At 35.7% G+C, this 17,306-nt stretch overlaps 1 protein-coding gene across 24 annotated transcripts in view; it reads right to left on the bottom strand.

The window, feature by feature from the left end:
* TCF4 (transcription factor 4) overlaps positions 1-17,306 on the bottom strand; it is a 381,116-nt gene that overhangs the window by 120,710 nt on the left and 243,100 nt on the right. For 14 of the 24 annotated variants that reach the window (XM_058438310.1, XM_032152230.2, XM_032152235.2 and 11 more), the window contains 2 exons: positions 6,847-6,976; positions 6,324-6,373 (listed from right to left, as the gene is read on the bottom strand). In XM_058438310.1, coding sequence (XP_058294293.1) covers positions 6,324-6,373; positions 6,847-6,976 — 180 coding nt within the window. Of the gene's footprint in view, positions 1-6,323; positions 6,374-6,846; positions 6,977-7,232; positions 7,248-17,306 lie in introns of those variants that run through there. The other 10 variants (XM_032152232.2, XM_032152237.2, XM_032152216.2 and 7 more) reach the window with 2 other exon arrangements.

Raw genomic sequence — 17,306 nt, 5'->3', positions numbered from 1 at the left:
TGGGTGACAGAGCAAGACTCCGTCTCAAAAAAAAAAAAAAAGAAAACACAACTTTGCCAATTCTTGAAGAGACTCCTTATTCTTTTAGGATTACTGCCACATTTTCTAAGAGAATCTTATTTAGCCTCCAATTCCTGGTTCATTACTTTCAATGAAAACCTTTAGAATTATTCAAAACCAAGAAAACATAGAAAATGCAGAAATTGTCAGTGATCTGGAAAAAAGGAGAACATTTTGCTATGTTAGCAAATAAAACTATTTCAATCAATTAAATTTTAAAAGTTAAAAAAATGGTATTCAACCAAATTATCAAGGCATTTATCTACATTATTTCGTAAATATAAATTCACAGTTAAGCGGGATGCCATAGAAAAAGGTTTTATTTTCAAAATATGTGCAAGCCCTGTTATAATTCTCTCTGGGTAAAGCAGCCCTGCAGTGGTTTCCTACACTTCTCAGTAATTTAAACCACTCTCGAGTCCAAAACTTCACACCAAAATATACTCTTCAGTGAAAATGATAAAGTTCAAAATAGCAGTTCCCAGAAATATACTTCTCTTTTCTCAACAAGTCCAGTTTTACACTAAATGCTATTATTCCAGCTGCTAACATCGTAACGAAAGTCCTGATAAATCTTAGCATGCAAAATAGTATTGTGAATACTTGATTAAAAATAAAAACACGTTGGAGAGTAGGAAGACACATCAGGCACCACTCCTTAGAAGAGATCACTGAGTAGAAAAATGGGGTGCTGCTGGCTAGGAAGGCTTCTTTCTGGTGGAAGGAATGAACTGGTGGTGTTTTGTTTGAGTATTTGGGGCATATAATCTTTTTGTTTGTAAAGATAAAGTAGGAATAGCTCAAAAATACACAAACCTTTCATCCACAGTTAACCTTCATGCTTGTCTTCTCCTTTATATTTCTTCTCTCTTTCTATCTAAAATATGCACACCAGAAGCCTTCTTTCTTAAAGGGTGCAGGATTGGGCTTCAAGGCAGAGAAGAGGAGGATAGTGGATGAAGGAGCTCATTATTCCAAAATTCCAAACAAAAATTCAGAAATCCTTGAGCAAAATTCTGGGATATTAGAATGCCTAATGGTATATATGTTGAGTATGTGCAAGCCTCTTGTGTGCTTTCTGAAAAATTTTTAATGTAATAACAGCCTCCAATGAAAACAAATATAAAGATTCTCCTATATTTTTTCATATACCGGCAATTCATAAAAATCATAAACTCTATAGTCTCAATGTGCAATAGAGAAGATAAGATTGGTTTTCACGAAAAAAAAAAAACGCACATGCTGAACTAGAAGTCTTTGGTTTAGTAAATTCAGCATTAACTGCACACACACAGAAATACTTTCACTGTCATGAATATTTTCTCAGCTTTCACTGTTCCCCATTGTCATCTTATATATGCCGTGTAAATTGTGTGAATAGTTTTGTCCTATTTGAGATGACTTAATTGTGCCACTCTTAACCTCCTTCTTGCCTAAACATTAATTAATAAGCACAATTTTAATATCTAAACCTCATATTCCAATATCTTTAATTAGAAAATGGGCACACTAAGTTTAAAAGTGAATACTGAGAGCTATCTTAATATTTTAAACACTTACAATTATACTTCTTCACAAAGTATCTATCTCTGCAGGGATGAACCTTGAAGAAGTTCCTCCTTTCATGTCTTATCACACAATCGGCTACTTCTAGACTTTCCTAAAAAGTATAGAGCCCAGATGGCTGATATTTAGTTCACTTGTGATTGGTATTATATTTCAATAAAACTTTCATCTTAAAGAAAATCGTATTACTACTTTTTAAAATTTGTTGACATGAAAAAGCATCGTTCTGATTTCCCTATGATCAATTTCAAAAGTAATGTAGGAAATTATGTATTTCTGAGTTCAGTACTGATTTTTTAAAATCATATATAATTTGCAGCCCACTAATAAGGAAAAAACAATTTACCAATATCTCTTTTAAATTGTTTGTGATTTCTTCAAGCACCTGGGAAAAAAGGGGTTTTCCCTAAACAGCTCCAGATATGGATTCAACATCATGTTTGAAATCTTCAAATAGGAAAGTTTTTATATAACACAAAATACATAGGACATTTAAAGCCATTAGCATTACTCATTTTTTCTTGATACCCCTAATAATTGCTTCTGTAAAGGAAACTCTAATCCATACTTAAATATTTCACTTTATTTAAGAATTATTTCCTTATGAAAATTGGTGAACCTAATATCTAATACACACTGTTTTTATTTTTCAAACCCACCTATTGATTAACTTATGTGACAAATATTCTTGAAGTGTCCAAACCTTATTTTAGAATCTTTATAGTAGTAGAAATTGTTTATCTTAGGATCCATGTGTCCCAAATTATCTCTGACCACTTAAAGTTTGCCAGGTCCTCCTGAGTTTTAAAACAAAACACACACACAAAACCCCTCTGTAATTTACCGTAGAAAAAAGACTTTACTGAAAAGTACAGTTTTAGGAAAGATCACTGGAGATGAGAGGTCATAAACTATTTCTAAGGATAAAATATCCTATTTTCAGAAAAATCTGATGTTCAAGAGATTCCAACTGGGGTCATGGTGAGACCATCATTAAAGATTCAAATCGGATTACAAGTGGAGACAAATTCCACCAAAGTTTGAAGTAGAAAGTTTGTAGTTGTTAACAGTTTCTGATAAAATGTATATAATTTTGAAATATTTCAAGTTCTAAGATAAAAGTTTTATATGTTTACATGTTGATGGGCAGAATAAAGTTTCCAAAAGAGAATGCCTTTGTTTTGTTTCTGTGTTTGATGAAAGTATCTCAAAACAGCACAATATAAAATTTTTTGCTACTTTCTAGATTTTAGTACTTTCATGTTAATTTCTGTTAAGAATCATGAATCATTTTTTTCCAAAACTTTAATTTACTATAGTACACTTTTCTGTGTATGAATTCATGATTCATTGTGTATGATTATTAGGTTATATAAAACAAATTTGTTGAAATGAGCAGTAAAGTTACGAAATACTGAGTTTAAGATGAAATATGGTTTCAAATAGAAAACCAAAATGTAGAAATCTAGCAAAACAAGATGTTCTCATGTAGATTCAAGAGCTTAGACATGCAAAATAAATTCTGACATCAACAAAAGACAACGCTTTATTACTAAGGTCTTCGCAAAAAACGAGGGCTACGAGAAATTGGGACGTCACTAAAAAGAGCAACATACTAAAATATGAACCGAGAAGATAAAAATGTACTGCGGTAATAAGCAGAGCTCTCGTGGGCAATTAGATAGCTGTCTTTCACACAGGCTTGCTTAAAAAAAAAAATCACCTTAGCAAGTACTGGTCTATGTGCACTAGAGGGACAGGCTTCCCCCCCCCCACACTGTGCTTGTTCTGTAGACCCTGCCTGGTGGGTCTTCTATTATCCCACCATCGTGTCATACTTCCACAGTGACGTGAGGTCTCTAGATGCAGCACACAAAAAATTCGTGGATCCTGCCAGATCCATGGCATGATGTCGGGCCAGGCCTATGCTTTCTCTCTCCCACAGATGCTGCAGTGTTTTCAAAACAGGGCTAGGCAATCCCCTCTCTCTCCTGATTGCCTGGGAGGAAGACCCAGCCTAATGGCGGCAGAAGAAGTCCAGTCTCTGTACCACAGGCGTGTCACAAATAATACCTGATGATGCAGCGTCACCGTTTAAGTTTTCTTCCTTTTATCATAAGGGAAAGAGAGGGCCCATTTCAAAATTGGTGGGGAAAGTGAGTTGCCACAACAGATTGTGACAGATTTATTACTATTTGTCATGGTAAATATGTATCAAAGAAAACATATAAGTGTCTTTATGTAGTCATAATCACTCCAAAGGAAACCTTTTATTATCTCCAATCTTTTAGTATCTGTTATACAAATACTCATACATACTGAAACAAATTTAAAAGTATCTCTTATCAAATAGTCATAATTTTATTTGAGCTTTAAAAAAAGCATGGCAGAGGTCTAAAAATATAGAAATACAGATCTGCTGTGAGAAAAGTGTGACCGTGTCTACTGCAGATCTTTTTTGGAATCAAGTTAAGATAAATATTTTGTGTGGTGGTAAGCCATGTGGACCTTGTTGTAAGTAATAAGCAATCGATATTTACAACAAAGCTTACATAAACTAAGTTAAATTGCTATGAAAATAGAGCTGAGATTTTTTTAGGTAATGAGTAAATGGATGATTAAATTATAAAATTACCTAAACTTGTTCTTCTTGCTCAAAAAATAGCGATAAAAATTTCATTTTAAATTGTATTTTCTTCCTCCTTGTATTTCAGAAAAAAGGCTATTCATCAAAATGTTTCATAAGGACCATGAAAACATTTAGTCAAGATAAATCTTCTAAGAAGAGCAAATCCTAAACTGACCACTAAAACCCTAAAATTAAATAGAATAAAACTAAATTCCTAATTCCCAAGTTTTGTTTATTGGGAAAGAAAGGAAAATTATTTTTATATCTCTGAATGTATCACGACATAGCAGCAACACCTAAATTGTCTTAACAGCAAACAAAACACTAACAGTAAAATTTTCTAAAGGGGCCAGTTAGCTATAGGGAAATACTTAAAAATTTACAACAAATTACGAAAATTGTTGTTGACAATGATTAAGAATATACATACCATCCAATGCCACACCAATGCACTCCTTAGAAATTGTCTAGATTTCTGCCTAATCTTAGCATTGGATAAAACAAGTTAATTTTAATATGAAGCATAAGGAGGGTAGGATAGCTTTAAGTTTTTTATGGCTTTTATAGGACAGTTATTCCATTGTTTCAGAACATTCAAAGGTCCACTAAATGCATTTAATATTGTCCATATTAAGTTCAGGCATGTTTAAAATGTAAACAGCTGTTAGGACTATATCATTTGAAGTTGTCATAAAACCTATTAAAAGCTAAAGTTTCATCAACATTAAATCCACCCCTAACTTCAAGCTTAAAATATGCTTATAAAATCCTTTGGGCATATTAGTCAATTTCAATACAACACAGAAATTCAAAGAATAAACAACTGAGTACAATTTTAAGTGACTTATTGATAGTTGAAAGTGACTATACACCATTGGCAATCTTATTTACACAATATTTTTCTATATTTATGAATAATTTTGTGATGCTTCTTCAACATCACCAACTCTATCATAATCAGCATACAAAATTTACTCTTTTTCCTGATAAGACTTATTCTGACATATTCATTTAATAATTGTTTGGATGAGCTGAACTGAAATCAAGTCAAATACACAGGTGTTTGGGTTAATCTAATCTTAGCACATTTGCAAGACCTATTATTCTTCTAATACATTAAAAATGAAATGAAACTAATATGAAAGCATTGATTGGTAATATACTTTAAGAAATCTAAATATGATTTTATATTAAAGTATAAAAACACAATAAGGCTCATTAGCATTCTTTTCAAAGAATGCTAGTACTCTACAGAATTAAATCAAAACTTTATATCACAGGAAGGAAGAATGAAAAAAAGGAGGAAGGATAAAGAAACAAAGAAAGAAGGGAGGAATTACTAGAAATGGACTAGTCCTAAACAAAATTAAATACAATTATATAGGAAAGTAAGAATTCAAAATATGATATCATGTATTGAGTTGTGATCACATCCAACTTTTGCTGTGCTAGGGACCTGGGGGCGGGTGGGGGATATTAGCAACTTCTGCATAGAGCTCCAGCTATTAAAAAGACCCAGAATGCTCTTGGTTACAGCTGACTTCTTCTAGTTGTCACCTGGTAGTAAAGACACAAATGGCTACTGATGCAGCTACCTTTGCAGCCTTTATTCAGCAACCTCTCCAGAAAATAGAGACATTCTTCCTGCACTCTGGGCTGAAACCCATGTAAATTTTTCCTAAATCCTCTCCACAAATCTCCTTTCGCATGCAAATCCATAAATCATCATAATACTGACAAAGAATTTAACCAACACATGAAACTAATACTCATTCTCTTGAAAGCCCTGTACAGGTAAAACTCCGCAAACTTCAGGCACCTTTTCAAGGCTCTCTTTAGAGCTTAACCTGCTGAATATCAACATAACCACCCAGTCTTCCAGGATGTGCAATTAATCACTCCAATGTGGGTCAGGTGGCTGGATGTGCAGGTCATTTCTACCTCATCCACCTTCTAGATAAACGTGCTGCTCTGGGTGCATGGAAACTCATTTACTTCTATCTCCTTCCCATCAATACAAAACAGAACAAAATAAGCAATATACAAAGCAGAAACAAGCAGTACTTACTGAAGATGGCAAACCTGGAGGAACTTTTCGAACTTTCTTTGTCTGTACCTCTGAAAGAAAATGAAGATGCTGTCAGCTCCCAAATGCCCATTTTCCTAACCAAGATAGATTAAACCACAAAAAATTCTAGACGATACCACATTTCCTTAAATCATTACCTTAGCAAACTGTAGTTACCACGATCACATTTGATTCCAGCAGAAATCAAATTCTGCTTTGTTCATAAAAATGAAGATATTTTGCTTTTTGCTACTTTGATCTTTTAATAGCTTCCTTATGGGTGCAGCCAAGAGAAAACTAGAAATAAGCAGACACCAAAAAAGTTCTGCTACCATAAGTTGTTAACGTACCTACTCAGTGTACTAGGGGGGAAGTCTCCAGGCTGACAACTGAGCCAAATTTTATGGTTTTCTTGGGGTGGGAGGTAGGATCGGGGGGGGGGCGATATTTTAAAGAAAGAAAGAAAGAAAAAAAGAAAAAGGCATAATCATCCCTCAGGCATTCAAACAAAGGAATACCTTACCCATGGCACTACTGTGAAGAGGCCTCCTTCGGGGATTATTGCTAGAATACTGATAGTACTGGGAACCAGGTTTGGTGGGCGAAAGGGTTCCTGGGTTGCCCATATCCATGTCACCTCCAAGGAGACTCTGCTAAAAGGGAAAACAAACATATAAGGTTAATTTTTTACTTTCACCACCTCTCAACTGATTGTTAGTACTTAAACCAACGCAATAAAGCAAACAGCATCTGCTAAGCTGAGACAATTAAAACAAAACAAAAACCCAAAAGAAAGGCAGTCTAAGAAGCTATCACAAAGTTTGTGAATTTTTAATTCTTTACTGTTAGGAGGAAAGTAGATGATTCCCTTTAAACAATATTTTTTTTAAGTCTTTTAAGATGACTCACGTTTTCATTTCACAAAACAAATGGCATTTATATAAGACTAATGTTTCCTTTTTCTAGACTGAGGCTCATATCTGGGAACTATTCACCCCCTTCCTTAACAAGAAGAATCTCATTTTGTGAACGCACACAACTTCCCCCGGCTGCACACACTGGGGGTAAGTGTAGCCTATGAACTCGACTGAGAACCCTGCCCCTCTGTACCGCATATCATGATTCTCCACGAACTGACACAGCACCCACAGAAGAGAAAATGCCAACTGAACCAAGAGGAAATTCAAATCCTCACACTAACTCTCGAAATTACAGAAATAGCAGATATTCCACGCTAACAGCCACAAAGGACTTCAGAATGCCCTCTTGAGGTCTATCGGAAGCTAAGACACGTCCCACAGATTAAACATTTACCTGAACACTAGAAAACTTCCACAATAACCTATCACAGTGTGACAATTATTAAACTTTTGAAAATGATGACATCAGAAAGATTATATAATACCACATTTTCTAAAAACTACATAGAAACTTACCCATAATATATAAATCGCCTGATTATACTCTGCATTGAACACATTGTTCTTTTAATTATTCTGATATGCAATAAAACAAGAATAGATAGTACCATTTATATTAAGAACAAATTTACTGTTTAATAAAGAAATTTTAAAATTAAGTACTAAAAATCTAACTTTATCGTTACTTGTAATCAACTTTTACTGACTGAACTAATTACTGTCCTTGATAAAGTACAGAATGTGTTTTCCCTAATCTAAATTCTAATCACCATGTCACTCACAACAGACTTAGGGATGCTTCACTAACACACTATTCACATGCAAAATACTCTAAATAGGCCAATTATGACTCTGCCCCTGTTCCCTGGTTAACCCGCTGAGAACTGAAAAATTTCACAAGGCAGTCACCAACTAAAACAAAGGGTCCTTGTTTTAAATTAAGACAGTCTTTTTGATTCCTAAATAGCTCAACAAAGTGGCATGTCTTCTAGTGAAAGCAGTTGGTCAAATATGACCCATAAGCTGGAAAATCAAAAATTCAAACCTCCCCTTTCCACCGCCATATAGCTAAATATCATAAAGAGAACCTCTCTATTCCAAGGGGTTTTTCTGAGTGTTGGATGAGTCATATATAAAGGACTAATCAGCTACTGACAAGCTCGCCTTTACTGATTCCAGTTTAAGACTTTTTCAAGAGATATGTAATAAACATTACTTCAAAATACAACTTCAAGGATGAGATTGCAGATTGAAAGCACATTTTGAGTAATAAACTCATTGCTAGTATCTTAATGTTTACCACATAAATACCTGATAAAACCAGATTTATCAGATAAAAATCTGACATCTGCAAGCTCAACTATTGCCTCGTTTGAACTTAAGAGACATATTAAAACACTACACAATGACAAACTAAAACATAAAGCTTATTATAATAAAGTTTTGCATAAATCAGAAATCTAGTAACAAATAATTTATCATTTAGGAGTGGCATTCAAAAATTTTTGAATCTCAACCCAAATTTCACTCTTGTCGTTTCTTATTAACAAAGAAAGTTATAGTGAAGTCTGTGTCCAAGTTTTCTTTGAAATTTCAATCAATAAAGCTGTGAATGATTTGAAATCACAACCTCCTTACAGTGTGGTAAATCTACGAATGAGTCTTCATTTCATTGGAAAGAGGAGTTTGAAAATAACTTCGTATTCTAGACACAAATCACCCCATTTCTTCATTTTTCTTTTTCTAGAAGTATATAAAATATTCAGAAAACGGCTGAGCAAATACATTGAAATGCTTGCTTGTGTTTTTAAATGAGTTTAACCATTGGTTAATTCTTCTTGGTCCTGGTGGCAAAGGTTTTCACTTTCAAGAAATTAAATGCATTCAAGGGGTCAACCTAAAAACACACACTTGCTATACTGTCTTTTAGAAGCATTCACAATAGAGCTGTGAAAATATAAAATGATAACTACAAAACAGCTACAGGCTGTGGTTGACCTTACTGTTGTTAACTTAAAAGAAAATAATTTCATGGGCCAGTCATAATCCATCACGCGTCCAGCTCTTACATATGCAGGCGCAAGGACTATGTGCAGTAACATAGCACTAGGACCAGACAGCACTTACAAACCTTTAGTGGTTCCTGTTAATCTTTATTTTTTTCACAAAGCACATTCATTCCTGTTTCTTTCTCCTTAGACCTGTTTGTTCCTATTTCTTTCTCACTTGGACAATAGAATCATTCTTCTAAAGCAACAAAAATAAACATTTCCTCACATTTAAGGGGGCCCTAAACACCTGCTTAGGGAAAATGAAGATAAAAATATATGTGTTCTTATTGTAGAGTATACTTATAAAGTGAACAATGACCATTTACTATTGTCTGGCCTTTACGTCACATACTTAACTCTCTGTAGCAATGAGAAAGATAAATTTTCCACTGGTTGAAAAACCTGAGTTTATGAATTTTAAAAAGTGAATGGTGTTTGATTTAAAGTAAATTAAATTTTGCACAAAATGGATAAGGTATTCGTTTATATTATGAATTTACCTGCATATATAGATATAGCTCTGAAGAAAAGTTTCTGCTTAATAAAAGTTAAGCTTGAAAACTACGTCTACTTTCAAAATGGGCAAATTCATCCTGGCCTTAAATAGGATTATAATGGTTTTAGGTTTTTCACATTGTGCAAGCTCATGTTCTGCGGTTATGCTGGGTCCCAGTAGTAGGCTGCCCGAATCTGCCAGGAAACACTGGAGGCAGATGTGGCATCTGGCAGAGCTAACCTGTAAATCTTAAACCCATAGTTTAGCATTTTGCTTAACTGTCCACAGTGTGATGAGACAAGCCCTTCCCCTTACTCGCTCCTATTTTTTTTCCCAAAAGACCTAAAATACCGTAACCAAAGAATAAAACACACTGACTTTGTCAACCAGGTTGGAATGTTTTGGGGTTCACCCTCTGCAGCCAATTCCCCTGCAAATGGCCATTCCTAACTTGGCCATTCAAATCCCAAAATACAGCACTCTGTGAGTGTCTTTTTCAATTAAAATTTTGTTGTTTGTTTTACATCAGATTTGTTTGTTTTTCATCAGATATAGGTCTCAGAATGTCTTTCGAACACATTCTCAACCCTGCCCCCATTCCTTTTCGGTGGAGCTTCTTAACAGCCTTGATCAACCACTGAACTTTGCTTATACAACCAAGAAAGCAAACCATGAATTAAACTTGAGTAACAGAAAAGCAGCATATATCTCAAATTAGATTTATAACTGAATGGTAATCAAAAATAGAACTCACTGCTTGAAGCTTAAATTATCAACTTTTTTCTAGTTAAACTAAAATCATCTTGCTCTGAACTATTATTTCATTTCAGTCAGCACTTTAAATGTAATGGGTGGGTGGTACATTTCTAAAAAGGAAGATTATATTTACACTTAATTATAGATATGACTGAGATCAGAGTACGATGAATACTGCTTTTTTGGCTTATAATTAATGCATCTAATAGGTGAATGACCTTGAATTTCAGAGTTGGAACCTGGAAGAGGGGAAAAAAAGAAGTAGGAGAAAGAAAATCTCTGGAGAAAAGCAAATGTGCCCCTGGTTTCTCAGGGCTTTCTCGATTCTGCGTCACTCCCATTACGTTGTGATCCGGTATCAGACACAACATCTTGGGGGGATGTTGCAGAACAGAGAAAAGCAGTCTCAGATGAAACCAGATTAAGCTCCTTTTCTGAACTATTGCCAAATGCTTGTGAGTCTAATTCATGTTTGGGTATTCTAGTACTCACACAGCTGCAATTCCATTCTTTCATCACAAACCTAAGTGATGTATAGTGGCTTTGTATGGTGAACTGACTCTATAAAGCCAGGATTTTTAAAAATGTTAATATGGAAAAAAATTCTGAACCACTATAAAACTTATGAATGCAAAATATATGTGTAGGTATCTACCAGACTTTGTGGCATTAAATGCAAAATACACATTGAGTGAAATTACAAGTTAGATTTGTTTAAAATACCTTTTATCACAACTGAGGTCATTTCTACATAGTTAATTCTGCACAGAATCGGGTTTTCAAAGACACTGCTGAATAAGATTCCTAACAGCCATGGGGAAGTTTCTGTAAATCCCTGTCGAATAGTTGCTGCTGATTGTGCCATTCTGACCACAGAAGGGCCATTGCTGACTTACTACAGTAGCAGGAGGGGGGCAATAATTTTGCTGCTGTTGGCACTTACTCTGCAACCTAGAATATATCTCACACCAAAGGGCAATGAAGAACACAATATTTCCACCTGTCCACTTTTGAACTTCAAAGCTCAAAATTGAAGGTCAGTCTTTGGACAGTCTTCTTTCCTGATTCCTGAAGGTCCAAGAGTACACCTTTATAATTTATTTTTATTTCTGTCCTATGCTTGGTTTCAACAAAAGAGGACTTGGGCAACTTACAAAGACTAAGGTATCTTGCAAATCAGGGACTTAAAAAACTGTTGTGCTGTAGAGAAATACAAATTATTGAAATTATTATTTAGCAAATATTTTTAAAGGTTTTTTTTGTCAGTGTTTCTTATTTCTACATTAAACATGTCATGCACATTGTGTCTGTAACAAGTCAGAAGTAGAATTCAAATCTATTAAGGAAAGAGGGAGGGCTTTAAGGTCAGACCAATCTGGTTGAATCTTAGCTCAAAGAAATACAGACAATGTATGTGGGGGTTAGTTATGCAACTGCTCTAAATCATATTTTCTTCCTCTGTAAAAAGGAACTAATAAGAGCTCTATCATAGGGTTATCAGGAATAGATGAAACAACATATGTAAAATGTTCCGCAGAGCCAGGGTCCAGCACAGAGCTTACCTCTTCCTTATGTCCCACACAAAATAGTCCCATATTACAATCCACTGATTATTATTGAAAAGAGGCATCAAAAGTTATGAGTGATCATTAGATTTTCTGTTTTCAGATAAAAAAGTACAAGCTGTAATAATTTGGAAAAGTTACTATAAAAAGTTAAAAATGAGTTATATATGGGAGTCTACATAACAAAGATGATAGCCTTATGGCCTAGAGCTACACTGGCAACAATAAATGACTAGGTTTTTTCCATATTTAATAAATTGCCCAACGATCTTCATAATTAAACTTAAGTGGCCATGTTCCCAGAACTGCCACAAGGATGAATTCGGTGGCTCCTTTAATTTTGCTTTTGCACGCATGAGCAAACTGCTACTGTTAATTCAACTATAGGTAAGATCAAAACTAGTTACAGTTAACCAACTAGACATACAAAAATAAGAAATGTATTATATGCGATAGAATTTCATAAATCTTGTGATTTGCATTCGAACTCTTGCTACAGTATGGGTCACTGATAAATAACCTCAAATATGGTTCAATTTTGTGTTTTGCCGCTTACAAGGGTAATTATAGGCATTTAATGAATTTTTATGTGATACTTATCAAGTGTTGTTTTAAAAAAATCTTTTACTTCTCCATGACATCACAAAAAAATAAAAATAAATGAATGCAGTCCATAGGTTTGGTTGGAAATGTACGTAATTCCCAAAGAAATCAATTGCCTTAAACAAAATTATTTATTCTAGTAGTGATTGTATTTCACCAAACACTCAAAAATTCAAATACATTGTCTTTCCTTATAAAGAAACACACCACCTTATATTTAAATGTCATAATGTGATGCAAAGGTTGCCATGGTAACTAGTACTTAATGTATAACAGAGTAACAGTCAAGTAAAGACTCATGCATTTTGGTATGGAAATTACAACTGCCCAAGGGTTGGCAAGGTTTACGCATATACCTATTTGACTCTCATATTTTTTAAAAAGAATATATTATTTATTGTATATACTAAAGCGAGGAGGTTTTTTGATGGTTTCTGAAAATCCATTCTGGAATCCCAGGTCATCTATTACATATTAAAAGGGGGATTATATTTGTTGGTGGAAAGGTAGAAATTTGGCAAAAAGAAAACACTGAGGCAATCAGTAACCTATAATAAAAAATGGATTTGAAGAAATCTTATGTAAACAATACAGAATTTAAGATAACTATCTTCTTTGTCAGTTTAAGCTCCTTCTCAGTTCAGGAAGTTCATTTAATATATAATTCACTATGTAGTGAGTTGATATGCTATAATTACTACTTGCCTTAAAAATGTTTCCTTCGGCAATTTTGTGCCAAAGTAAAAATAGAACAATTTGAATACGACCTGTTAACATACTAGGGAATTAGCAACACTTTTGCTATAAATATAAACATGTAGCTATAATAAATGTGCTGAAAAATATATTTCGCCAGGTTGCTATGTTAGCAAAATAAAGGCATATCAAACTGTCACAAGTCAGTCTTCATCATATTGGGTGGAAGTTCCATTTCAAGGTTGTTGTAAATATCTGCCCCTCTGAGCAACGATATATGACAGCCATTTTTATGTAGGTTGGCCTTCCTGGAAACAGGGACCAGGGTCATGTGGCCTACCCAGCACCCCACATAAAGGCTCAATTATAGCCTAATGGCCAACTCTGTAAGATATCACTGAAACAAAGTGTCCTGCTAATAATCTGCACCTGTAAACAAGGCGATACATCCATCACATGATGGGCGGAAATTGACATTATCTGGAGAAATAGTAAATGCTCAATTTAATCTTCAACTCATCCTGAAATTATTTAAGTCCTGACCTTCCTTCCAAAGCTATGCACAGCTTCAAGCCAGTCTGCACTCGATGAGCACTAACTCTTTACCTTCCAAGATTCTTTCTTGAGTATCTGACCAAGAGTATATGGCGTAAAGGTCAAACTAGTGGATATGGCAGCTAAAAGAGGAAATGACTTCTTCATGTTTTAACTTTCTACAGTGCCTGGCGCAGAGACCTGCCATGGCAAATGCTCACTAAATATTGAAGTAAATGCAGAACTAATGCTATTGATCAAATCGAGGGCTTAAATAACTACTGTGCTTCTGTTTTTTAGCGTAAATCTTATCTTTGAGGCATTCCAACTACTACTGCTGCTCATAATAACCACCATAGTAGTAGCATAGGTAGTAATAGTAGTATGAGGAGGAGGATGGATGGATGTGAATATAAGAAGAGTGGCAAGGACGGTAGGTATAGCAGGAGCAGCAGCAGCTACAAGTCACAGTGTCCACTAAGTGCCAGGCACAGGTGCAGATCCTTTACATGCTAACAAGGCAGATGCTACAAACCCCAATGTACAGATGGCGACATTCAGAGTGGTCATGTGACCTGACCAATGCCATGTGGCTGGCAAGCAGTGGAGCCAAGCTGGGAATTCAGTTAGGCTTGACTTCAAAGCCTATGCTAGTTCTCTGCTCTACACTCACCCGCTATCTTCTGTATACTTGTTTTTTCTCCCCCTCCCACACCATTAGAAGGCTCATTTTTAAGTCAAGGGCTTATCCTAAAGTTTACTTCATAGGAGCCCATCTAATTAAGTAGGGTTAGACAAGCCCTGGTATGAGTGCCACTTACCCCCTGGATAATCCTGGACAATTTGTCTAACCTTGGTGGGCAAAGCTCCTTGTCTGGGAAATGTTGTGTAAGAATGCCTACCCATGGTAAGAATTCAGTTAGATAATACAAAGTGTTTAGCAAAGTTCCTAGCACTTACTGAGGCTTAATTGTAAGAAGTATTTTTAAATATGTTGTATATTTTAAAATCTTACTATATACTAATACAGAATGTGTTATATTATAATGGAAGTTTGGATGAAATGATATGATGTATGATATATAAGTCATGCATAGATAGATTATATAAATTTCTAATAGGCCCAAGACACCTGAGGCTATAAAACGGCATGCCTGCTTGGAGAACTGAAATCTCAGTTCTTCAGTCTGATCCTCCCATTACCTCCACCTCTGCTCTCCACAGCTGTCTGCCACTCATCTCTAATCTTGATCTCCACAATGGGGTCAATCATCTTCTCTAGAAAGGTTCAAATTCTTTTTCTTTTTATTATTATTTCTTTTACCCCAGTCTTCTTTCATTTAAGTCCTTTTCCTTCTAGACGTTTCCTTCCACTTCATCTGAAAAATTCGTCTGTTGTAACATATATAGCCTTGTATGGAAGTAACTCTTTTTCTCCTTTCTAAACTGTGGGATCCTCAAGGGCAGAAAGTGAGCTCCGATCATCTTTGTATTCCTGGCATCCAACAGAGTAGGCCCCGGTACACAGTACGCCCTCAGTAAAGGCCAACTGGATAAGATAATTTATCAGCTATGGAAGATGCTTGCATGATTTCAACCATCACTAGTATAAACATGCCTTCTACATCTCTACCCAGTAGACACGTAATTCCTCCATCTCTATATTCAGTCTTGTCTTCAACGTTCCTCCTGTGCCTCTGGAGTGGTTTTTAAGAACATCACCTCATGAATGCTTCATACAAAACATAAAATTTGATCCTTAATATGCAAAAGGCTCAACACCTCTTTTCCACAAAACTTCTGCTGATTCCTAATTACACTCTCAGTCCTTTAAAGTACATTTGAAGAGTAAGAGCTTATAATACCTGTGAGGAAATCAGTTGTATGTTTTTCTAGACACATGATGGCTTACCTTTGTTCTTATCTATGACAGGTTTGGTTGAAAATGGTTAAATTTCTACAGTACATGGGGCTATTAAATGGTTCATTATTCACCCAAAGCGCCCGGTTCTAAAAAGAATTTGGAACAGTTGGGATAATGCAAGCACTGTCCAGGAGAAACAGATTCAGTAGTGCCATATACTTTCAGTAGAAGAAATACTGCAGGAGAGAGGACAAAGAAACAGCAAGAGAAGGGAATGGTTACTGTGGGAACACAGCATATGAAATAGGTTAGGAGAACTTAAAACAGCTGGCTAAAAAAATGACTCCCCTTAGTAGGTAGCAAGGAAGTCTTAACATGATATTGAGCACTTGGAAACTACCTTCTTAACTACTGACAATAGGCTGGGTCAGCTAGGGTCAAAGCCACAAAAATAGCCATAGGAGACTAGAGATAGAACTTAGATAATTAAGACAACAACTTAAGAATTGAATAAAAATTTTGGTGTGTTTCTTCATAGGAAGTGATATGGTCCCATTTTTCTTAGGCTACGCATGCATCAATTTGTCTGAACTCTTCCGACAATGCCAACTTTTCCAGAATGGCACCATTAAATACCTAAAAACAATCTTCTAAGACTGAGGTCACCAAACATTTTTCTTGAAGGACCAGATAGAAAATATTTTAGTCTTTGCTGGCCATGTGGTCTCTGTTGCAAATACTCAACTCTGCCATTGTTACACTAAATCAACCATATATAATATGTAAATAAACAGGTCAGACAGTGTTCCAGTAAAATTTTGTTTATAAAAAGAGGCTGTTGGTTGGATTTGGCCTTAAGCTATAATTTGCTAACCTCCCTCCCCCTCTTTTTTTTTGAGAGAAGTCTCACTCTGCCACCAGGCTGGAGTGCGGTGGCACGATCTTGGCTCACTGCAACCTCCGACTCCCAGGTTCAAGCAATTCTCCTGCCTCAGCCTCCCGAGTAGCTGGGAATACAGGTGCACGCCAACATGCCCAGCTAATTTTTGTATTTTTAGTAGAGATGGGGTTTCACCATGTTGGCCAGAATGGTTTCAATCTCTTGACCTCGTGATCCACCCGCGTTGGCCTCCCAAAGTGCTGGGATTACAGGCCTGAGCCACCACACCTGGCCTGCTAACCCCTTTTCTAAAAGAAAGGTATAGGACATATCCTCAACGTTCAATTGCACTGCTGGGGTAGAAATGTCATGAGATTTATGGATGCTATCTTCAGACTTCCCTCTCCCCATCATCCAGCCTCACCTAGAACACTGGTGCACTGTGGACAGAGTTGGCCTTCTAAAATCCAGAGCTGCTCCTCTTCCTTCAGGCAGACCAAACTTCAGAGCTCAAAAATGCTGAGCCCCCAGCTGCACCCATGGCCAATCTAGTAGGAATCTACCTCCCAGCCCTCTCTCTCCTCTTTCACACATTTCTCCACTAAGATGCACTGAATA

Source organism: Hylobates moloch, unplaced genomic scaffold (genome assembly GCF_009828535.3).
Source record: "Hylobates moloch isolate HMO894 unplaced genomic scaffold, HMol_V3 SCAFFOLD_5, whole genome shotgun sequence".
Classification (NCBI taxonomy): domain Eukaryota; kingdom Metazoa; phylum Chordata; class Mammalia; order Primates; family Hylobatidae; genus Hylobates; species Hylobates moloch.
This window is presented reverse-complemented; position numbering and strand designations above follow the sequence as displayed.